At 41.6% G+C, this 24,741-nt stretch overlaps 1 protein-coding gene across 7 annotated transcripts in view; it reads right to left on the reverse strand.

Moving 5' to 3' along the window:
• Window positions 1-2,041: 2,041 nt before the first annotated feature.
• Window positions 2,042-24,741, reverse strand: part of TOX2 (TOX high mobility group box family member 2) — a 259,364-nt gene continuing 236,664 nt past the window's right edge. For 6 of the 7 annotated variants that reach the window (XM_079979446.1, XM_079979448.1, XM_079979445.1 and 3 more), the window contains 4 exons: window positions 17,172-17,252; window positions 12,110-12,517; window positions 9,762-9,892; window positions 2,042-3,230 (listed from right to left, as the gene is read on the reverse strand). In XM_079979446.1, coding sequence (XP_079835572.1) covers window positions 3,194-3,230; window positions 9,762-9,892; window positions 12,110-12,517; window positions 17,172-17,252 — 657 coding nt within the window. In that variant the 3' untranslated portion in view covers window positions 2,042-3,193. Of the gene's footprint in view, window positions 3,231-9,694; window positions 9,893-12,109; window positions 12,518-17,171; window positions 17,253-24,741 lie in introns of those variants that run through there. The other variant, XM_079979442.1, reaches the window with a different exon arrangement.

Genomic DNA, 24,741 nt, shown 5'->3' on the forward strand with positions numbered 1-24,741 from the left:
AGGAGGAACACCACAGCTCCAAGATTTTACAATTATCAGGACATTGAAACTGCAATTAGAAAATGACCTCAAGTAAAAAAGGTAAAGATAAAGGACCCCTGGATGGTTAAGTCCAGTCAAAGGTGACTGTGGGGTTGCGGGGCTCATCTCACTTTCAGGCCGAGAGAGCCAGCATTTGTCCACAGACAGTTTTCCCGGTCATGTGGCCAGCATGTGGAGGATCGTGATGAGTGCCAGAGCGCACGGAAATGCCCTTTACCTTTCCGCTGCAGTGGTACTAGAAAACTGTCTGTGGACAAACGCCGGCTCCTTCGGCCTGAAAGTGAGATGAGTGGCGCAACCCCATAGTCGCCTTTGACTGGACTTAACCCTCCAGGGGTCCTTTACCTTTTTTACCTCAAGTACACTTTCCACACAATGGTTCCAACCAATAAAAATTTGAGTGGACTCAAGGTTGCTTTGCCAATAGACAATAGTTGTAGTCCAAAATACATGAACTCCTGACTGAGCACCTGATGAAGTGGACTCTAGTCCATGAAAGCTTACAGCGGATGCTCGGGTTGCGAATGCGATCCGTGCAGGAGGCACATTTGCAACCTGCAGTGCCACGTCTGCGCATGTGCGGGTCGTGATTTGGCGCTTCTGCGCACACGCAAGCGCCAAAACCCGGAAGTAACCTGTTCCGGTACTTCCGGGTTCGACGCAGTGCGCAACCCAAAAATGCACAACCTGAAGCGTCTGTAACCTGAGGTATGACTGTAAATGTGTTATTTTCAAAAGTCTAACAGGACGCTTCTGTTGGTTTCCCTGTTCACTTTCAGTCTGAAGGGCACTAGCTCCTTGCATGCATTTCCTTGTTTGGCATAGGGCTGCCCCTTCCACTGAGGTGAAAATGAAAATTTTCATTGGTAGAGGAACTCCACACATGCTTGGTCATCCATAAGCCAAAAGCCCACAAAACTGGGGCAAGTAACTGCAGTAAGATCTCTTAAGGCAGAAAGCAAGTGTCTGTGACCTAAAGGAGGGGATGGGAAACCATCAAAGTAGATGTGTGGAAGGGCACTCATGCACATCTCTATAATTTTCCAAGTTTTCTCTTTTACTTTAACTATTTCCCTCCATCTGGGAACAGAACTCCATAGCTTTCTCCCTAGAAAGCTGCATGTGTGTCTGTTTGTGACCTTTGGACTATGCCTTCTGCAGTCCATCCCTGGGACACGGCCCCCTTCCAGTCCTACTAATGTTGGAGTAAGGGCAGATGGAGCACATCAACTTGGGAAGGAAGCCCCTCTAGGATAAGGCAATGCTGACCCTGAACCTATGTTGCCTTGTGGGATATCTTCAGGAGAAGAAAAGGCTAAGGAGTAAACCCTACACAAATCCAGTGGAGTCCCCAGGACGGTTAGATGGTGTCTTGTATGCCTCCTCTTGGCAACTCCTGCTGCCCAGCTGGTGCCAAACATATTGTTCTACTTTCATTTGGACCACATCAGTGAAGTTGGGGGGAGGGCAATCTGGTTGTCTGGGACAGCCCAGGACCTCCATACACACTGCCCAGGCTTGTGTCCCAGAGAGATCATTTTGGTGCTGCCAACTGGTTTGATTTGACTGGAGTGTCCCGGAGGTGTGCTCCATGTCTTGTGAGACAGACAGATGCCAACAAAACAACAATATTGAAATTCCAACACCAGTAGGACAAGGATTGCAGAACCTTCCAGCAGGGAGGGGATATCTGACATAGGATTTCCTTTCCAGTGTCTGACCTCTCACCCCACCCACTGCACCTAGCTTCCTATTTTCACCTGGGATCATAGGATTGCAGGACCACAGGATTGTAGGGCCCCAGTTAATGTAGCAAAGAACACTGGCCGTTCTTAAGCCTATGATCTTGCATTTCATTGTGCAGGTACATCATTAGCCACTCAGGACTTGGCAGCACATCAAATGTAACAGTATTTTGTGTCTCTGAACAGTTGGCACTTCCATCACGGAACCGACACAGAACAGCACCTGTGTGTGTTCCACAAAAGAATGAGGCTGCTTTGTTTCTACTTTTCGTATGTTTTATTATAAAGAAAGGTAAGATAAGCATTGTGAGCCAAAATGTGCAGGTACTGCAGAAACAGCACCACAAAGAAAATAAAAAATAATAATTAAAAAAAAACCCATGGAAAACGCACTTTTCATAAACTGTAATCTGCTTTCTAATTTTTTCATAAATAGACAAAAATCCTTGTCAGCAATTTTAAATAGATGGACATATGGCTGAAAAAAATATAATAATGCCATATAACATGGATATAAACTGTCCATTTCTTGCTGTACAAATAATAGAAACGAGTTTGGCAGGGGTTTTTTTTTGTTTGTTTCTTTTTATACACATCTCCATTCTATGTATAACTAAAAAAATGTGCTACAATTAATATAAAATGCTTTTACTATAAAGTAAACTACTAATTTCTTCCACAAAAAAATCTTAAAGATGTCTTTAGCACAGTTCTAAAACATTTATTAAGCTACTTACAACTATCCAACAAATTATATTTTTCATGGTCTTTTCACATTGTTTCCCTCTCATATTTGCACTTCTGCTTCCCATCTGCTCTGTCCACCTAACCTCCAAACAACAGGTTCTAATTTTTAATTTTTAAATTTAATTATTATTTTTTTGCCAGACATCTGAGGTCTTTCGCATGTACAATATTCACAACAGACTTCACATTTGTTTTGCACAAAGGTTAGTGCCATTTAGCAAGTCATCGAAAGAGTGTCTCCTCCTGCTGAGCCAAGCCTAATGCCTCTGAGCGAGCGCGGCACCCGGGTCTGTGCTGAATCTAAAAAGCAGTTCGCTAGGAAAATGGTCCATAGCTAAGCTGGTGGCAAGCAGAGAAAGGCGCGCAGGGCAGGCAGGTGGGGTTGGGGGGGTGGTCCTTTGTAAATTTTGTTCTTTGTGATTTATGCAAGGTTGGCTTCCATGTACAATAGGACTTCGGAGAAGAATGAGAAAAGGGAGGGAGGAGGAAGAGGAGAAGAGAAGGAAAGGAATAAGCTGCTCTCAGAGCCAGGATATGAAGCCAAAGGCGAGGTGCTCTCTTGCCCTTGTGACTTGCTTGATGCCCATCTGGGTAGCCTGTATCACAGACCCTGTTAAATGTCCTTCCTTTTCACCTTTGCAGAATGGAGATGTCAGGGTTTAAGTGAGGTAGAGTGACTTGTCCCTTGGCAGCATGCTGTAAGAGAAACAGAAGGAAGAGGATGGGTGAGATTGTGAAAAATAATATTAATCATAATCATAATACAACCACCAGGCTAGCAGGCACATCTAGAATATATTCAGTACTGGTATATAGGTATATATATTCCCTACTTGCTATATACTGTAATTGCCACAAACTGGATTTTTAAAATGTGGGATACAACTATCCAAGCCTATTTGATAGCAGCATTAGGATCGTCTGTGCTTGTAAGTTACAAATAGATGGGAAGGCAGATTAAAGGGCAATCCTTCTTTCCTTGGCTTGAAATTCATAATGATTACAGAGATCTTAGGTGCAAAACACAATAATCAAAACCAATGGTATGTATGCTGTTGAATCTAATGCAAATTGAAGTGGCACACTGTGACTTCGAGAAAGGATGTTTAAAAAAGTTGCCCTCTCAAAGAACAGAAACAATTAACCTATTACGTTAATTTAATATCTATCTATATCTATCTATCTATCTATCTATCTATCTATCTATCTATCTATCTATCTATCTATCTACCTTTTTGCCAAACCATGAGAATGAGTTCAGCTGAGACAAAAGTGGGGGTAGGAGAAGAAGAGGCTACAAGGAAGTAAAAGACTGGACATTTTAGGGCAATTTAAGCACCCCTCACTTGCATGGCTTCTTAGCTCTTTTGTTTTTAAACTGGACCCCTGCTCTCCATTACACAGCTTTAAATAGATTGGCCCTTAACTGTCATCCCAAATTTGGCTCTCTGTGGTAGCTAACATTTGCTGGTTTGTGCCCTGGAGATTAACCCTCCCCTCAAAAACACTGGAGTAGGAATAATGAGAACAGAGTGAAGCACTTCACTGATATATCTGTTTGCAAAAGAAGTCAGCATCCTATCATGTCCATCACATTCTCTCTTATAATTCACTTATCTGTACTTTTTTATAAGCAGCGTTTAAAATGTTCTGTCTTCCTATCCTCAGCAAAGATTTAATACATAGACAAAGTAGTGAGGTCTTCTAGTACCAAAACTTCATTAATTTTACAAACTACTCTCCCAAACACATTACGGGCATTGCTATAAATAATTGAATCCAAACTAAGTGCGCTTACTATGTTTTATCTCTCCTTTCTTACGGTGTTTGTTCACTTACTCAAGTGATTTGGAAGACTGAATAATTTGGAATGAATCTTCCAGTCTCCATCATGAATTAGTGTAGTCTGTTTTTGTTTGGACAAACTGACTGTATGCAAGTCAGCAGGTCTGTGTGATTTGCTTCACAGACTAATGCTCTGTTCAAGCTGCTTATCCCAGAGTGCTCCCATGACCACTCTGGACTAAAAGGTTTAAAGAACACAGCCTAAATTACAAAGTTTGATTAAGATGCCCAGAGAGCAGATCATACATGGTGGCATGGAAGGGTAAACAATAATTAACTGTGAGAGATGAGAGCGGCTGACAATTATTCAGTGGTCTAATGTCTGATAAACAGAGAAGAAAAATAAACACAGCAGTAGCCTTTAATGAGAAAAACCCAGCGGTCATGACCATTATTAGGATGGAACAAGCCTGAGTAAAGTAACAGAGCAAATATTGATGGCAAGGTTCTAAGATCTGCTGCTCAGATGCTGCTGCACTTCAGATTTGGCACAGAGTCCTGATAGTGCTGAAGCATTTTCACAAGAAGCTCTGAGGATGCAAAAAAGGAAACTGCATCGTATTGAACTCTCCATGTTCCTGTAACAAGCAACAATCTCAAGTAACAATGCATTCAATGCCCTTCCAAAGCCAATATCTGTGCCTCACCAGCTAGAGATGAGGTGCTACTGTTTAAGCCTTCAAAATGTCTGGAGCTTTATGGGTCTGGTTTGTTCCACTAGATAATCAAAATCTACAATAAGTAGAATAGTCAAAGCAACTTTTGTGCTATTTGTGCTCACAAATTATATGATAAACATGCTTCAAATCAAGGTTGCAAAAATTGCAAGGTGTGTGTGGATGGCTCAAAATTTCTGCAGACCATCCATACCACCTCTCTTTATATAAGTCTGCACTATGCTGGAGGTATATTGCAAAAAAACCCACAAAAAACCAAACACCTCATCTTTCATCAACGTGATTTCCGTTTGTGAAGTTTACAACATGTTTTCCTGAAACTTTTTTTTTTTTGATGTGTCTAGATCCAGCCTAAGTCCCAGCCCCTACAGAATCTGAACAAACATATACTGTTCTGAAAAACACACACAAAAAGAACACGAATTAGGAAGGAGGCTGGGTTTGCTAACTTTAGCAAGGTAGTATGGTCTAGGGCTATAGCATCCAAGAGCATATGAGAGGCATGTTGCCATTATAATATTTACTGAATAGCCAAGTGCATTTCCTACAATTATGGAATTAAACAATTGTACTATAGTGCCATTCATTTCCTCCTGAATCCCATTATCAAAGGATTACACTGTGTCTATCATCAGATTGACCCAAGACGACTGTTTCTGTCCAAGGTGCACTGCCTATGTTAGACCTTCATAACAGATGTTCGAATTATGCTGACTTTAAAAGAACAACGGTATGTTCATTGCAAGCATCAAATATTACGAGAAGACTGTGAGCACGATTCGTCCAGGGATGACATTTGATGCAGACTGTCATACATTGTGAGGGAGGCCAGAATCATCAGCAAGCCCCACCCACCCCCTGCCAAAAAATATATGCCCCACACTGTAATTTTGCTGCAGAAGTTAGTTCACCTCATAATCTGCTGTAATGATTTTCTGTCATCCTTAGCCTAATCTGCATGGTTTAAATATGATTTTCCAGGAATATGAGATAAAACCATGAAATCTGACATTTTCACTGTGACAAAGGCATGAAATGTGAGTGCTTTGATCATGAATGGTACGGGGCACTGTGCACACAATACTGCATCTTGCCAGAATGCCAAGAGCTTGTTTTCCTTCCTTAGAGCGGCTACCTGCCTGCTGCATTCATGTTTCATTAAGGTACTCTAGCATTCTTCAACATGCCAATACGCCTAAATAATGCAACTTTTATATTGGGTTATATATTATTTTGATATTAAGCTATATAATGAAGCTGCACTTAAGAGAGGCTTCTAACCTACATCAGCCCCAAAACAGGTGTCTCATTACATAACCTGCCTTCTGAAGTGCGTATGTGAGAGAGAGACACAGAGAAACACACACACACACACACACACACACAGAGAGAGAGAGAGAGAGAGAGAGAGACAGACAGACAGACAGACAGACAGACAGACTTACATGGAATGTTTAAAAATTACCCCCTTTTTGCTGCAAACAGCATCACATAGAACCAATAGAAACAGCAACATTTTGGAAAGTCCTGAATGCCAAATATGCTTGAAATTGCTTATTTGCCCCCCACATTATTATAAAAATAACATACCACACGTTTCTTCCTACTACAAAGTACTATTTATTCCACAGCAAGTTCTGTGTGGATACATGTAGTAGGAAGGACCCAAACAAGCATTTCCTCTACACAAGTTCAAAAAGCATTAAGCACTGGCATTCCAAAAAAATTATGCCTTCTCTTGAACTTTCCAGATTATTTAAGGAAAAGCACTTCCCCGCTCTCTCTTTGTAGGAAGGGGCCTTGAAATCTGGCCTTGAATTTCCCAAATTCCATTTCCACCTAATGGAGGTGAAGGTGAGGCAGCCTTGTTGCAGAAAGGCAGCCTTGTCTCAGAAAAGCATCTTTTGCCACTTTACCTCTTTGTCTGGTCCTTTCATAATACAATAGATAAATGTGTACTCTGGTGCTGGAGGTGGGAAGGCATACAAATGGAACTTAAGAAAAGGAAAAGAAAGAAAGAAATTCCAGAGTCTTCTCCCCCACCCCCTTATCCTTTTCAGGAGGAAGCAGTTCGGAAAAGAGAGAGGGGACGTGGGTTAGCTTTCTCACTTGTTTCTAGTCAATCAGAGTTGTGCTCAGCAGCTTTTGCTACAAACAGGAGAAATTAGTTTTTGCTAAACTCTGTCTTGGAAGAAGGATGTATGTCTGACCCAAACACAGTTGGTATGCTTCCACAGCGGGCTTGTGGATGAAATAATGGACACCTGGATGGATGGAATGCATTCTGACTAGCGGGAACAAGGTCACACCCACATCATGCATTTAAAGCCACGGTTTCTCCCTCAAAGAATCCAAGGAACTACAATTTCCAGCATCCTTTGGGGGAAGCCATGCATTTTAAATGTGCATTAAATGTACATAGTGTGGCATGTCTTCAGCAAGAGTCTTTCTCAGTAAGGCAAAATGAGACCTTTTAACTTGGGGTCTTACATATGCAAAACAACAAAACAAAAATAGTTTGCCACTGGGAAAAGGCTGTAGCTGTTTGCCTCTAGCTAAGCACCTGCAATCCCTGGCTATAATTGGCCACTTTTTTAAAAAAAGGTCAGTATTTACCTAAACATTTCCTTGAAACAGTTAACATTTGAAAACAGGGTGCTCAGTTCCTGTTCTAAATGCCAACATTTAAGCACTATCAAAATTTACAGAGCCAAGTTGTAACACTTTAGGCCTTATGTGTACAGAACTGTTTTGCCATGGTACTAGAGACAAGTTGTCTCAAAGGACAGCAAGAAAAACTTTTCAGGCTTCCTCTGGTGGCAGGGTGGGGTTTACATTCACAAAGAGGACACTGGTGGGGGGGAGGAATCCCCGCAGCAAAGCAGCTTCAAAACAGACAGAAGTAATCCTAAGGGACCAGTACAATATTCACTTGTGCTACAGAAAGGATGGGAGATGCTCTCTATGCAGAAACTCCACTGGATGACCACAGAGAGTAGAGATGAATGCTGCATTTCTGGATGGAGTGATGCCATAGATAAAGATTGAAGTTTCAATAACATATTCCTGTCTCCTTAAACAAAACAAAGCCCAGTGCTTTATCCACATTGCAACTGAACTATCATGGCACCTCCTAGGGAACGCTGGGAATTGTGGGATTATAAGACCAAACCGTTGAACTGCCGCAAAAAACTGGTTCTCAGGATCCTTTATGAGATTCTTTACTGGAAGCAGATGACATGTGCCAGTCAAACTGGTTTATGTTTGCAATGGATACATGGCTGAAGGGGGGGGGGAGGCTAAGCTTCCCCTTCTGTGCATTTCTACCCACACAGCAATATATGAAAATAGATGTGTAGCCAATCAGTGATAAGATCCTTATTCTTACAAATCAAAGATGAGATGATAAACATGGATTTTAGCTACATCGCTTTAGTGGACAGAATTGAATTATTCTTCACACACCAAAAAATGCTCTGTACATAGGAAACAGGTATCAAGAAGAATGGTTCCTAATTGGCTTTCTCCATGCCATGCTAGTATTCATTATGCAAGGAACTTTTTTTAAATGTAGAGGAGTATTCACATGATATCATATTCTGACTCAGGTGTCTTGTGGGTAGGAAGCAATGGACTCAACATTTAGCTCAGCCCTACATTTTTTGCAAATCATAAAGAAAATTCACACTGCATATGCTCAGAATTAGATGAGCACCAGCAGGATGGTGACACTTTGTACGGGGATTCTTGCTTGTATACTGAATGAATTGTTGATGCAATCACGTGCAATTGATTGCTTTAAAAAAAAGCCTAGGTTTGCAATGCATTTGTTCATGTGCATTACTTAAAGCAGGGATGCCGAGCCTGTGGACCCCCCTCCCGATATTGTTGGACTACAGCTCCCATAATCCATTGTCACTGGCCCAGCATGCTAGGGCTGATGGGAGTTGGAGTAGAACAACTTCTAGAGGGCCACAGCTTCCTCACCTGATTTAGATGGAGGGGAAAAGAATGGGAAAGAATGGAAGGTTGCAGCAAGACCAAATGACCAATTCTGATATTAATTCTAGAAACTATGAACATTTGGAAGGCAGGCAAATAGAATACTAGGCACAGCTGATCCACAGAAGATCTGAGAAATTCATTTGATTCAAAACGCTTGGGAATGTACCTTCTACTTTCTAATAAGAGTTTTCTAGTAACTCTAAAGAGTGAACTGAAAGCATTGAAAACCAGCATGCACACGTGCCATTTGGTAAGGGAAAAGATACAGGTGTATTACTACTTTCAGCTAGCGGAAGTTATAGAGGGTTATGAGGAAATGCAAAAGCAAAAACCTCTGGGTGCAGGCATGCTCAATCATCATGCCTTAATTATTCAATTCAACATAATCGGTTTAAGTATCACATCACATATCCACATGAGTTCTGACCATTTTCTTGGTACACGTTCATGAGTACAAACTCCTAAAAGAAAGGACGACTAAAGAAAAGAGTTGAGTTTTTGTCAAGTTAACACCGGGCCACTTTAGTCTGAAAACACAATTGTTCTGAAGACAATATAGCATTATTCCTTGGAAAGGTATTGAATAAAAACACTCATACGCAAAACAAGTATGAATGTTTTTGAAACATGGTGCTTTGATTACTTCCATCATTTAGACAGCCGTCTAAACATGCTGAAATTTCTTATTTTGTCTACTGGCCTGCAGTGGTTAATTCCGCACTCTCTGCTGGGGTATTCATTGTCCCACTCGGTATTTCCTGGGGGGTTTGATGCAGCAGGTGATCGCGGCCCAACACTGTTCTGAAACTCAGATGAAATATGAGAGAAGTCCTAAACGTGGAAGAACAGAGGAAAAGAAAATGTTATAAAGCAGGATATGGGCAAAACAGTCTGGCTTTACCCATAACTTCCCATCAGAGTCCCAGCTGAGCAAAGTGCTTAAATGTATGGATAGCAATATGTTCAAGAACTTCATTTAAATCAAGACCAAATTGAAAATATTCAACAGGATGTTTATTCTCTAAAGAAATCAGCTGCTTTCTTTCTCTTCCTTGTTTTACAAGGTCATGTTTTGAGAAAAATTGCTTCCACATTTATTGCCCATATTATGCACAATGACACATACATGCTTTTGCTTGCATCTATGTTTTTGTTTTGTTTCTTTGCAATCATAAACACTTTCCCCAAAAGAAATGTGTCTCTCACTGCTCTAAGGCATTAAAGTAGTTGAAGTTAAAGGAATGTGGCGAGGAGAATCTTTACAAGCACTGTTGCTTCATCTGATGACACCTTTTTGACTCCAAAAAGCTTGAGAGACAGTCTAATGAGAGATGCTGTTGCAGATGCTGGTGTATGGTTTAATCATAATCAAATGAACAGCATCTATTAACTAGGAAAAGATGAGATCTGAACAAGGAATTCAAGCAACAAGGTTTATAAAAATTAAGCTTTATTTGGACCAGTGATGCAAAATACTCCATTTCCAAGTTCACCTACTTTAGAGCTCTTCAACTAACTTTAATTAGTGTTAGTTCTACTTCACTATAATTATTCTGAAGCTGGTTTGAAGATTTTGATCTAAATTACTATGTTGCAAACTACCACAGTGATAAACCATGACAAAAAATTTCATATTTGCAGATCACTTCTCACTCTCAATCCCCAAAAGAAAGCTAGGAGCATTATGCTATTATAATATTCAAAATATGGATAACCATGATGTGACATTTCAGAAGGAAGACTTTCAATAAAGCTAGTTCTCTCCACCCCCACCCCCAATTGACATCAACCAGGTGCAAATGCAAGGCAGCTCAGAATCCAAGGAAAATACCAATTCTGAGAGTTCAGGAACATGGAAGGTTCTGCTCATATAAGTCCATGTATCCAATTACCTGTATGACAGATGTCCTGAACACATAAACTGGGGGGAAACTGCACTGCAGATTCACCTTCGAACTCTAAATGATAAATGCACTGGATCCGTCTTGATGAACAAATCCACACACTTGAAAATGAGGGGCATAACTTTGAAATGCTTTTTAATGTAAGAACTCCTGACTGCCGAAATCTCCATTAGTTGCACAGCAGCAGCAATGTTGAGCTTTTGCCACTGGTGCTTTGTGGTGCCTGCTTAATATATTGCTCTACTTTGGGGCAGTATATAGAAACATCCCACAACAAGGTGGTGCATTTTATTATAGGATTCAAATTATTGCAACCCAGAAAGTAATGACAGTTAATGGCCTTTATGCGCCATTTGAAAAAGTAGTCTCGGGTGTGCCAAAGTGATGTGATTCAGGAGGTTCATGATGGGTAGCTCCTTTGAAGATCAGGGAAATTATGCTCTGGGAGGTGTTTAAGCCTTTCCTCCCATGCCTTTCCCCCAGTGTAAATCAGCCCACACTCACCAAAAATTGCTACTAGCTAAACAAGCGGAAAAGACAGCAAAATATGCTATTCCTGTCTTTTACCCCTTTTGGAGCTAACAGCAGTTGGAGAAAGGGTAGCATTCACATGGGGGGAAAGCCCTAGGAGGAAGGAAAGGCTGAAACAGTGGTCTTGTTCACACATTATGGTAAATCATAGTTAATGGTTCATCATGAATGTGTGTTATCTCACTATCTTTGCTCCTCCCATGGGAAAAACAAACCATGACCTTTGGCTTAGCGTCACGTCCAAATCAGGGATCATGCAACCAAGGTTTATTCTAGGGCTTGCTGACCATAGTTTGCTTGAGCAAAACAAAACCACAATTCTTGCCAGGGATCGTGGTTTGCTTTTCCAGAGTGTTAACAAGGACAAACAAAGAAAGTAAGACCAGCAGATTTGTGATAAATCGTTAAATGTAAGGGTGAAGTAGGGCACTCTCTTCCGAAGCACCATTTCCCCGGTCTTCAAAGCAGCCCAGTGGGAGCTGCTGATTAGCAAAACAAATAACCAAGGGACACGCCAATCATGGATCTGTGTCTAGTTCACCCACAAGTTCGCAAAACTCAGATGTGCAGAATTCATGGTTAAGAATTGTAATTTAGGGCTCAAGCCACTCACCTGCTGGCCTGGTGGTGAAGAGTTCATTGGGGGCTGTACCTGTAGTGCCATGGAAGGAGACAAGATGGGTTGCTGTGGGACCTGCTGCATGCTGAGGGACTGGTTGAGGATGGAGCTCTGTGGGTGGTGCAAAGACAGCTGCTGATGGAGAGGGGGGCTGATCTGGAAAGAAGGGGGTGGCGAGGCACTGATGCTGGGCAACATGGGTTTGGAATTGAGGGTCCTGGAGAGGCCGGGGTGAGGGTGTCCACGGTAGCTCTGCAGGTCTGCTGGGGACAAGAAGGAGCCCAAGCCAGGATAGGGTGATGAGGCCTGTGGTGGCATCGTATACAAGGGCTGTTTCGGTGGGATCATTTTTGAAGGTTGGTTGGTTTGGGCACTTTTTGTCTCCCCTTGGTCAGCTGAGCTCTGCAAAACAGTGGGAGGATGAACCACACAAACACACAGAACAGATTGCAAATGAAGGACAAGTCACTGAAATTAAGTACATGCAACTTTGACATCTGAATAACCGAAAGGCACAGTTCTCCTCCCCTTTTAAACTTCGCCCCTCCTATCAGATGATACTAAGCAAGGAAACCTAAGAACAAGTTGTAAAATGCATGATTTAACACGTATTTCCAGTGCTTGAAGTTCAATAACAGTTGGCCTAAATAAATAAATATCACAATGGAAATCAATATGGCATGGAGCAGTGGAGAGGAGGCAACATAGCTCAGTGGTAGAGCACATGTTATGCATGCAGAAGATCCCAGGACCAATCCTTAGCCACTCTACTTAAAGGATTCCCGAGACCCCCTAAAGCAACTGCCAGTCAGAGTAGCCAATAGTGCCCAGGATGGACAAATCTAAGGCCGCTTATTAAATTATGCTGCACTTGTCAGTTGCTTTACAATTATTGCCTTTTTCAAATTCACAACAATCACCATGGTGCTACTGACTGATTAGTTGCAAAATGTGCAGCAGTATCTCAATGGCTACCCAGTAAGTTCATGATGCATTGGAGAGATGAAATGAGGTCAAAACTATAAAAAAAAAACCAACAACTTTCTACTGAACTACAGTGACTTCAGAGTTGAAAAATACAGGGCAGGGGGGAGGTATCTGGGCAGTGATGGAGATGGAATAAAATAGAGGGGAATATAGCAATTTCTAATTCTGGTGGCCTCACTAAGTAACTAATGAAGGTGCCCCAGTCCCAAACTGAAGGATTGTTGGTGTCTGCTATCTTCTATGCCACCTGCTCCACTCTGTATAGGGATTTTCTAACATTAAAAAATTACTTATTTATCTATCTAAAGCAATAGACAAGATTTTAAGGCATTTGCTAGCAAAGATAATTGGGTGATGGTGGGGTTTTTTTTGCTCTCTCTCTCAAAGTTTTCATTCCAGATTTATTTAAATATGAAAGTCACCTTTTAAAACTCTTTTTTAAAAAAGCCCACAACAGTTATTATTGCTGCTTTGCTAAATGCGGCGAGATACTGCACCAATGAATTATATGCAGCATGAGCAGAATACCAATATCAAAATATCCAACCTTAAATACATTCAGCGCAGTTATGAATCTTTTTAAACACTTAAACCAATGAAAGGGACTCGGATTATTTCCTTTTTGACCTTTTTGCCACAGCTCTTAACCTTCAAGCATGGCTCTGTTAACTCCCCAGGCAACGTTCCTCAGTGCTCACTCCACAGCATGAAGTACATGTTTACCCCTATTTTAATTATACTGAAATTAAAATTATTTAAATTTTTTTAAAGGGAAAAAGTAAATGTAATTCCACACAATTTTAACTCACTTTAAAATGGCAGCCTTGGCTTGGCCGCTTGTATACTACTGATGCTGGGAGCTCTCCATGGTTCTGAAGCACTGTGCCTACCGCATAGGGGAAGAGTGGTAGCTTAGTGGTAGGACACATGCTTTGCAGGCAGAAGGTCTCGGGTTCAATACCTGGTTGAAAGAGACTCCTGTCTGAAACCCTGGAGAGCTGCTGCCAGCCAGTGCAGACAGTTCTGAGCTAGATGGGCCAATGGCCTACTCAGTGCAAGGTGGCTTCCTATGTTCTTGTTGAAGTAGATTGGCTACCCTTCCAGTTCTCTCCCTCACAGCTTCAGTCAGGAGTGCCAACAGGATTTCCTGGGCCCAGCGGGCTTTCTGACCCACATGCAAAAGTGTGCAAGGATTTGCTCTGTGTCATAGGCAAACTTGTGTCCTCTTCTGCAGGTGGAGTGGAGGGTATGGAAATCAGTGGCCACACATACAAACCATCTCTGTTTTTAAGCAGAGATTGGATGACCATTTGCCATGGATGCTTTAGTTGAGATTCCTGCATTGCAAGACCAGATGGCCCTCGGGGTTCTATGAGATGTGTGTAGTGCATGAGTGAGGGGGTGGAATGAAAAGTTCTGGCTCTGCTCACTTTTGCTGACACCCACTTTCATTCTGGACCTATCCATTGCTGACATGCAGCTCCTGGAGGCTTGTCCATGAGGCTGAAAAAAGTCCTTTGCCCCAATATATCTGCTATTCATAGAACATAGTGACAGCGGCCACCGAAGGAATATCTATGGATTACCAGCACAGATTTTTTTTTTTTTAAAAAAATCATTATTATATCTCAGTGTCTCCTTTGTTCTAGCAGATAATAATTATTATTTTCCTATTCCCATTGCCACCTGATCAGCCACACCATTACGAGTTATTGCTCCATCAGATGCTCTTTCTCATCTTGCTATAATGCATCTATGTGACATCAGGTAGCGATAGTTGTTGGCTCTGGTGCAGAATACTACTTCAGCCCAGAAATGCTTCCATTACTATGGACAAGAAAAACAACCGCAAAGCAAATGAGCCACACTGTATACACGGCAACAGCCACCTACTGGATATATTCAGAAATACAAAAATATTTACAGAGTAAACCTGCCAATCTTAACCCTTCAAGGCCCACTCCCCTATTTCACTCAACTCTTTCCTTTGACACTCCATTTAATAGTGTCTTCTTCTTCTAAATAAATTTATATAAAATTCCAGCTACTTTTGCTTTGCTATGTCATTCATCAAAAGCTAGTGCCTAGTTTCCTTCCCTCTCTACAGTAGCAGACCTAGCCCCACACTTTTCTTCCTCACATCCAGATCCTATTCCTTTGAACAGCAGCAAATGTTCCATGGGCTCTTCAGAGGCAGCCTCTTGCTCTCTCTGCCAAGCCCATGTTTTGGGATAGAAGGCATTCCTAACTTCTAATCCTATGAAATTTGAAAAATGAAGTCCTCCACTCAGTATATCAGATACTGAGAATTCACAATCTGCAGGTAGTACAAAATAATATGAAGCATATGTTGGGAAGGAGGGGCCAGTATCGCTTGGAAATTCTTTCTGGGTTTGAGGCAACATAGAGGTCCATGCTTGCCAGCTTTAAATGACCTTAATGATCACAAGAACAATTTTACTATCATGACCGTAAGTGCACAAATGAACTGACAACCATGTACAAATATGTTTGATCAAAGATGTCAATCACAGCTGTACATTGATTGATCCCTTCCTCATCTTTGTTTCCTTAGATGTAGGATCCTGCCCAACCTATTTTAACAAAACAACTATTCAACATATATTTCCCACTGCTATGCCCTGGATCTAATGAAAGTCAACCTAGTGCACCATTCTCTTTCACAGTAGGCAAGCAGATGCATTTGGATGTCATGCAAAGACTAAGCCAGAGCTTTTCGAACTGTGTGTTGCGACACATTAGTGTGTTGGCTGCAGTGTGTAGGTGTGTTGCACAAATGCTCCCACCACACCTCCCATGGCTGGAAAGGGGCTAGTTTATGCTCTGGTTTGCTAGTAAAATTGAATTACTGTGCCGTACTAAAAGATTCATGTCTAAAAGATGTGTCACCAACATGAAGAGTTTGGAAAGCTCTTGACTAAGCTATAAAAAGACCTGTAGTGAGCATTGGGCTCATGCACTCCCTCCATCACCCTAGCATGGCCACAAGGAGGAGATAGTATGCTTTTGGTTGCAATTAACTACAGTTTAGCATGCTGTCCAAATCAGCTTCATAAACTTGGTTGGTTGAAGTTTAGGATTAACCACAGTTTGTTGGGTTTGGAAGACAAAGCAAGCTGCAGTTAATGTACCTAAAAATCTTCTAAATTCTTCCTTGTGGAACAGAGAGCAAGTGGGCTGTAGTCGCTTCTTCTACAACCTCGTGCTTTCTTTTGTTTACCTTCTGGTACACCCCAGCTGAAGCTGTCTCTTCCTTTGAATCACCTGCTACTACCACTCCTGAATCTAACAAAAACACCAACATACTACAAGGTAATACAATATATAAAATGATGGTGATGGGATTTTGCTATTATTATTATTATTATTATTATTATTATTATTATTATTATTATTTAATGCAGAATTCTCTGGGCCCTAATCTCCAGGGCAGATCCTCTGCTGCTGCAAATCAGTCTTGAAGGGGTAAATATGTATATCCAGCACATATCAGCTGCATGCAAAGTTCACGAAACCTGGCCTTGGCTATTCCATGCCATAATGGTGCTTACAAAGAGCTGACAGCTTTGCGAAGAACACGAAACCTCCAGTATGGTTTGACTGTGGACAAAACCATCTAATGAAAGTTATGTTTTGTCTTGCTTTAAGGGGTTTGGGATCGCTCTGCCGATGATCCAATCTGTCTTTGATTATGTGGGTAAACAAGTATTAACCCAGACCTTCAAATCAAAGTTATGACTCTGGTGACAGCAGGGAGCAATCCCAGAAGTCCTGCCTCTAAACATTGCAATATACTACAGTAAACCAGGTGGGGTTTTTTGTTTTGTAAGAGGGGGAGACTGGCATCCCTACAATGTATCCTTGAGCCATGCCACAAAGTATTTCGCTTTGCTCTTGCAGAAGGTAGTTAACACTGAAATCAGTTTTGATAGCACGGTTACAGTGCATTTCTTATAAACTTGCTCCTCCCCGGAGACTTCCACGAGTTGCAACTAATTTATCATTGCCACATCCATAGCGATTCACATATGAAACATAGTCTGGTTACCTTGGAAACCAAGCTGGCCCGGTAGGCTGCCAGAGCTTTTAGATACTCCTTCTTTGCTGCTTCGGTTTTCCTTTTATATGCCTGAAAAGCCCAAGAAAAGAATATTAATTAAACAAACAGAATAGGACTGTGCTGTGACTTACTCCTTGCATATTCCTGAAGGGGACTGTGACCTGCTTTGATTTGTTACAAGAGGAGACTTCATGTATGACTGATGTGAAACTGCAATTGGTCTGCAATTTCCAAAGACAGAATGCAGGCCTAAATCAAAACCACCATATCTAAACAATTAAAAAGAACCTGGAATCAATAAATGGTACCTGGTCTATTATAGATTGTGCTACCTTGTGTTTCATCTGTATGCTTCCGCAGTGCATGAGATAGCTTAACTAGTTGTTTGAAGTGGTCAAGAATCTGGGTCTTGTTCAAAGTCTAAAAAAAATTATGGTCTGAAATGGTTACTGAAAGAATCATCTCCTATAAGTCTAACTGCATGCTGCAGTCATCAGGAGACGTCCTTCCTTGTATCCAATCCGCAACAGGTGGGTGGGTAAGTGGGGCAGGGCCTTCTTGATGGTGGCACCTGGGTTCTGGAAGACCCTATCCAACAAAACTCCAAGAAATCCAGTTGACCCACAATCTCCCTGCCTTCTGTAGGAAGGTACAATTGCTCTTTGCTATAGCTTCTAGTTTACATTAGATGAATTTATTGTTGTTGATGCTAGAATTTCTTTATTCCTTTCTGTATTGTTTTACTGCTTAGTTGGTTTTTATATTTTTTTTTTAATTGTGAGTCATCCTGGGGCAGTATACAACATTTTAAGGGACAGGATTCTCTGTGTAGCAACCATGATATTCATAGTACTTGTCCTTCTGGTGTTTTCGAGGTAAGAAAATCTATGGTGATAAGATAGATTCCTTAAAATACATAGCCTTATGTTTCATATGTCATGATGGCACTCAATTGACAGATAGAACGCCCACCCCATCCAAGACTTGGATTTATAGGCTTGGAGGCTGACAAGCTAGAAATCTCTGAGTGTGAACTTTTTGAATGTTTCTTTTTCAAATAGAGGAGTAAAGCCATCACAGAAATGAGCTATACTGCTTCATGTTGGCAATGATATGAACCCACTTCATTTGCCCTGAAATCAACCAGGGGGCTTCTAGAGGAGTTCCTAGAGAAGTGAAGAAGTAAACTTAACTTTGTAAAGTATGACAAACCATAATGTTATGCATCATTACCATTTCTGTAACTAGAACTGGTATGAATTTCTGTTTACGCTCATAACTAATAAGGACCAGGTGAGTTAAGAGCTTACAATGTGAATGAAACATGAGCTCAACTTACTGCCTACACTTAAGTCAGATCTGCTTAAATAAACAGGACTAAATTATGTCACATTTATTTCAATGGGTCTACTCTAAGTGTGACTAAGCCTGGATCCAAATCACTTCGTTCTGGACAAATGTAGCTGCCTAATCCTTGTGATAATACTTGTGATGTCAATTGCTGTACAGCATAACTACCAAGAGAGGAGTCCAACGAAAACTTGACTATTAACATTGGGCAGCAACCCAATGTTAATATTCATTCTGGGAAACCAGACTTTTTATTTTAAAAAAACTCCTCCAGCTGTCCTCATCTTATTAGAACATCTCAGCAATTGGGATGTTTTCATTTGCATAAAAATTACATGAGATAAAAACTAGATTTAGGCCATTTATATGTAGCTGAAATGAAGGTTTCCAAACTTCTTAACAAGAAAAAAAAAACTGCTTTGTGGTTAACAAGTGAAGCCAATTTGAGCTTCAAAAACCCACCCCAATTTCTTCAGAAGACTCCCAAGAGGATATCAGGTTTGTCAGTGAATAAATTTCCTACTTTTAAAAATTTACTTTAGTTACACTCAGACAGATTTAGCTCCAGGGAGAAGTTGCAGTTTTTTGTAGATAATGATCCTGTTTCTCAAGGTAAAATGTGAGAAGTAGCAGCTTAACAAACATTTGATCTTCATAATCTTAAATTGAATTGAAGTTCATATGCAGCAAACTCTTAAATCCAGGACAAACAGGTAAATGAAATGATAGTGAGGAATCTATTAATCAGATTAATCATGCATTTCCTTGGGTTCCATGTGCAGTTGCCTCTGGAGAAGATTCTCTCTCCTAGTGTAGCTAATCTTATGACTGTTCAAACATAACAGGGAAAGACAGTAAGAGCAGAGGAATGAATCCTGAACTCCACTGTCCTAAATTGAAACATTTTGCTCATGTCCCAAATGTTGAAGGAGTAGTGAAACTGACAAGATCTGATCTCCCACAGCTTCTGGTTTATTTATTTATTGAATTTATACATCACTCTATACCTGGAGGTCTCAGGGCGGTTCAGTTTCACACAAAAGGGGATAGCCTTACTCTGGCACATGGGGAACCTAAGGAGACCATTAAAAACAACAAAATAGGTTTGGTGTATAATGCTGAACAGGTATACTTAAGAAGCATAATGCACTGCCAAAAGAATTTTGTTTAAAAAAGTAAATTTAGAAAATATTATTGAGCTGGCAAGGAACTGGTGTGGGGAACAGACAACTTCAAATTTTGTCTTTTCTTTTCAAAGGGCTACATGAGCCACTCATATGGATATGGATACTTATTTTCATGTACAAAACTTTCCTCCAAAGCCTTTTAAAGCTCTCAGGACAAGGAAGGCAAGCATGCTATTAATCTTGATCAATTTTAGTGCAGACACTAAACCATGCAAATATCTGTATAAGAAGCATTGTTGCACATCTGCAAGTCAGATTTGGATTTTCAAGGGTACAGCTCAAACCACAAAGGGCTGGTTTAGTTTCTTGATATACTTCCAACCTGGAGCAGTCATGTAGATGCAGCTACATAGCGAAAGTAACACCTCCATTTCTTGCACAAGGTACAGTACCACCAGCAAATGTTATTTCTTCCACCCAGAAGTGTGTGTATATCTGTTGAAGGTGATGGGTGGAGACCGAAAGTATATTGAGAGCCGGGGATGAAAGAGACAATACAAAAATCTTCACTGTTAAAGAATGATCATTTTACTTATTGATTTTTGTAGCAGGTTGATAGCATATTACTGCCAAAATCACATTTTCAACTCATAATCATTCATGTTGGCCTTACAAGAATGTTATGCAATTAACTGTTCATTGCTGTAATGAGCTGCAGAATATCAACTGTTCAGAGACAAAAATTATGATATTTGGTTACTGAAGGATGACATATTAACAGCCAGCCAATTCAGCAGTTATCGACCTTCCCTTACCTAAGAGTAAGGTAAAGGTAAAGGGACCCCTGACAATTAAGACCAGTTGCAAATGACTCTGGGGTTGCAACGCTCATCTTGCTTTAAAGGCCGAGGAAGCCGGCATTTGTCCACTTCCACAGACAGTTTTTCCGGGTCATGTGGCCAGCATGACTAAGCCGCTTCTGGTGAACCAGAGCAGTTCACGGAAACACTGTTTACCTTCCCACCAGAGCAGTACCTATTTATCTACTTGCACTGCATGCTTTAGAACTGCTAAGTTGGCAGGAGCAGGGACAGTAACGGGAGCTCACCCCGTCACGGGGATTCGAACCGCTGACCATTCAATCAGCAAGCCCAAGAGGCTCAGTGGTTTAACCCACAGCGCCACCCATGTCCTGAGTGGCTGTGCAAAGGCTTCCTGATCTGTGACCTCTGGAACAGGCCACTGTGTCCTGTGACAACCTGGGGGCCGACCGCCCTACCCCAGATCCATCCCCAAAGCAATTTAGGGGTAGGGCTAAGGCTTCTTAAAACCTTATTCTCAACATATGATTGGGAGGCTGGGGTGGAGTGAGATGCTGCATCCTCGCCACCCCTTCCTGACGGAGGAGTGGGTTGGTAAGCAGAAAGATTCAGCCCTGCGGAATTCTACTCCATTGTGAAGGGCTTCATTGCAGCTTGGCAAGGAAAAGCAACTGGCAGATCAAATCGTTTTGCTAACCAGCTGGGGTGGAAAGATGGAGAGGTCTGGTGGGAAGGAGAGGCTGGCTGAGAAAAGCATCCATTCCCCTCTCCCATGAAGATGCAGCTGCCTAGTAGGTCCCTCCCTTTTGTGAGTTCTCCTCCCCGCCCCATGCCTACGTTTTCTTTCTCCATCAAGCCCCCTCCGCTTCAAGCTTTGCATCAATCTCAGAAGCATAATGAGCCATGTTGACCTTGGGGTCTCCCAACCTGACTCGACCAATGCCCTGATTTCCTGAATGAGCCTTATTTGATTTGGGCCCTGGATGAATCTGATGCACAGCCCTGTCTGGGAGTCCTCTTTTCCTCTTCAAGAAAACAGGAAGTGGGAGAGCGACATTTGTGTTCCATACAGTCAAATAAATTGCCAGTGAGATGTTTATGTTGCACTTGCAAATGCCTTCTTTAAAACATATAGAGCAAAATCCCTAGTTCAGGCACAGAATATGGCGCTCAAGTCTATCCAAATGAATGAAGATCCCATGGAAAATGTTTTTAAAGCATATCTTAGCTTTCTCTAAAATTACTCATTTATCTGCTCAGTGCTGAGACCGAAATAATCAAGATTGGCAAAAGGAAAGTATGGAATTACTGGAATTCTCTGTTCCACAAAATGAATATGCCTTTTGCTCTAGTCATGCTTTTCTTGTGTGTAGCGGAACTGTGCAGTCACTGTAAAGTGAGAAGAATAAGAGTTTGGATTTGATATCCCGCTTTATCACTACCCGAAGAAGTAGTGATAAAGCAGCCAACATTCTCCTTTCCCTTCCTCCCCCACAACAAACACTCTGTGAGGTGAGTGGGGCTGAGAGACTTCAGAGAAGTGTGACTAGCCCAAGGTCACCCAGCAGCTGCATGTGGAGGAGCGGAGACGCAAACCCGGTTCCCCCAGATTACGAGCCTACCACTCTTAACCACTACACCACACTGGTTCTCTGGCCAACTGTTTAGCCTCATTCACAAGACACATCCCTGTCTTGTGCATCGTTGTCAGCAAGGTGTCCCAATTGCATGTAATCCTTACCCATGAGCAGGAGCTTGTGCATTTCACTTCCTTTACAGGCAGTTGTGAGCCACTCGCCATTTTCCCAGGAAGTGGCTGCAAAGTCAGGGGCAAGGCTGCCCTGCAGGCACTAAAGGAATGTGTGACTAGAACTTTTGTCAAAATAGTATCAGCAAAAATATATGTTTTAATACTCAATCAGTAGCACCAAACTGGGCTTGTAAAACTGAAGCCCTGCTCCACAGATCTACTGAAAGACATGCATTTTGTTTCGGATATAAATAAAGTGTTTCTGTAATCTGTGTCCATCTGTAAAGTAAAAATAGAGCTATGAGTCATAAACCTGCCATGGAAGGTGATATGGTTTTAGCTACTAATTTTAGACCTTATAACTACATCCAGGCTGCTCTTAGCAGCTGAATTATATTTGGGATTTTGACCACATTCTCCTTGGGCCAAGTCTCATGACTGTCCATGGTGAGGCTGGCTCCTTTTGCAAATATGGAAGTTTACCATTTGTGTGCACAAGTCAGTCATGAAAACTCTGCACACACTGATTTTTGGCATGCCACTGGGAGTCTTCCACAAGTCCCACTATCAGCAGCATCGTAAAGGAAAAGGTGTGCACATGCATGGCATCAACCTGCATGTGGTCACTGGCATGTGGTACCATTGGCTTCAAGCACCAGCTCCCATCCAAGAGGGATGCCCTTCCTGTCTCCATTTAAAAATTTCACTCAAGTAATATAAAACTCTTTTGTTTGACAAACGAGGCCTTTGGGCCTTAAGCTTCAATTGACAATTTTTTGATTAAAGTCCTGAACTATTGATCCTTGTACACAATTACTTACACACACACACACACACACACACACACAGATCCCATTCTGGATTGCAAAAAGGGAGAAAGGCAGGGCTAGATTCAGTCCCCACTCTATCCCTTAAAAGGTGGGTGGCACTATTAGAATTAACCACGCAGACCATCTGTTAAGGGATATTGGTGCGGCCCCAATATATCAAGGATCACTGCTCTGGGATTTCTATTACGGGCAGATTACCTGGATTGCACTGGAACTTAATGCTATAAATATAAGCTAATTGGTGGAGCTAGCAAGAAGCGAAAGCTCAGTTCTCTTGAAGGACTTCATCTCACTCCAGGATACATAAGCATTCCTGTTCCCTCCTTCCTCCCACCAATAGGATGGAACTGAATGAATGTGTGTTGTTGTTGTTTTATTTTAATTGGTATTGAGGGCTACAAGACACGTTGCCTTTACATTTTACTCCTAACAACCATAATCGTATGTTTGTGAGCAGGTGAATCTGACAATGCTAACCGTGAACAGCCCCTCAATATGAGTGTCAATATAAATGTCAATATATCTTTTAAACCAACAATTCTGAAAGGCCTTGCTTTTTCTTAATACTGTTTCGACTCTTGCTTTGGTATGTAACTATAGTAGAGAATAAAAGGGGGAATGCACAATAACTTACAGTGGGCTGTGCATATATGTGCTCAGTAAAAGATTGCAACTGTACCAGCACACTCCACCTATCACAAAAAATAAAATAGAAATGTTTGTGTGTATGTGCGTGCACACACACACACACACACACACACACACACACGGTATGCTCTCAAATGCATACAAGTGTCATGCACAAAAAGAACACACAGTATGCATTACACACGAACACATGCACAACTTGTGAAGGGATGGGGAGGAGAGAGTACGTGTACCCTCCTACCCCTTTTGTGCATGTGTGCATGTACCTCCCACTCTTTCCCTCCTACCATTCCTTCTTAATCTATCTGGCAACTAATGGCAAGAATTATAGGTAAGGAGGAGGTTGGCAGGCTCTCTATGACAAGCACAGCTTCCAGCAATCACCTCAAAGGTGGGGAAGGCATCCGCTGAGCATCTGCTCAGCCCAATCCAACCTCCCACTGCTAGTCTTTGGCAAGTGCTGCGTAGGCATCAGCTACGAGGCTAGCTTGTTCCCTCATTATTTTTCTGCAAGTTAAGGGGGGACTTAACTATAGATAGAAACCTTCTCCAGTTTCTCTTCTTTGTTGTCCAAATGGATACAGATTCTGCATTTCAAACCATTAAAAGATTGCCTTCTGTTCCAATAGAACATGCTTTTTGTTTATAGCATTGCAAAATATCCTCTTTCCAGGATCCTCAAAAGGGCACACTCATTGTGGTTTTGTGGTACACTGATTTAAATGTAATTGATTGAGAGCCAGATGGTTAGTTCAAACTGGAATACCACATGAGTCTCTGCAGTACGAAAATGATTCAACATGCAGCACATAGTTTAGATTTTACCATGCACTCAACTGAAGAAAATGTTGAATGTTGTCCAGAGGACCTATATTTAAGGCTTGGAATGAATCAGTTAAGAGCTAGAGCACAAGATTCTGCAGGGGACCTTTTCCCCTTTCTGCTTTTCCCCTTCCTGCTCAATCTGCTGAGGACATAAAAAGAGGTGGAGGATGTAGCTGGAGATCGAAAAGCCAGTTGGGTGGGATTTTC

Source organism: Podarcis cretensis, assembly GCF_951804945.1.
Source record: "Podarcis cretensis genome assembly, chromosome: 6".
Taxonomy (NCBI): domain Eukaryota; kingdom Metazoa; phylum Chordata; class Lepidosauria; order Squamata; family Lacertidae; genus Podarcis; species Podarcis cretensis.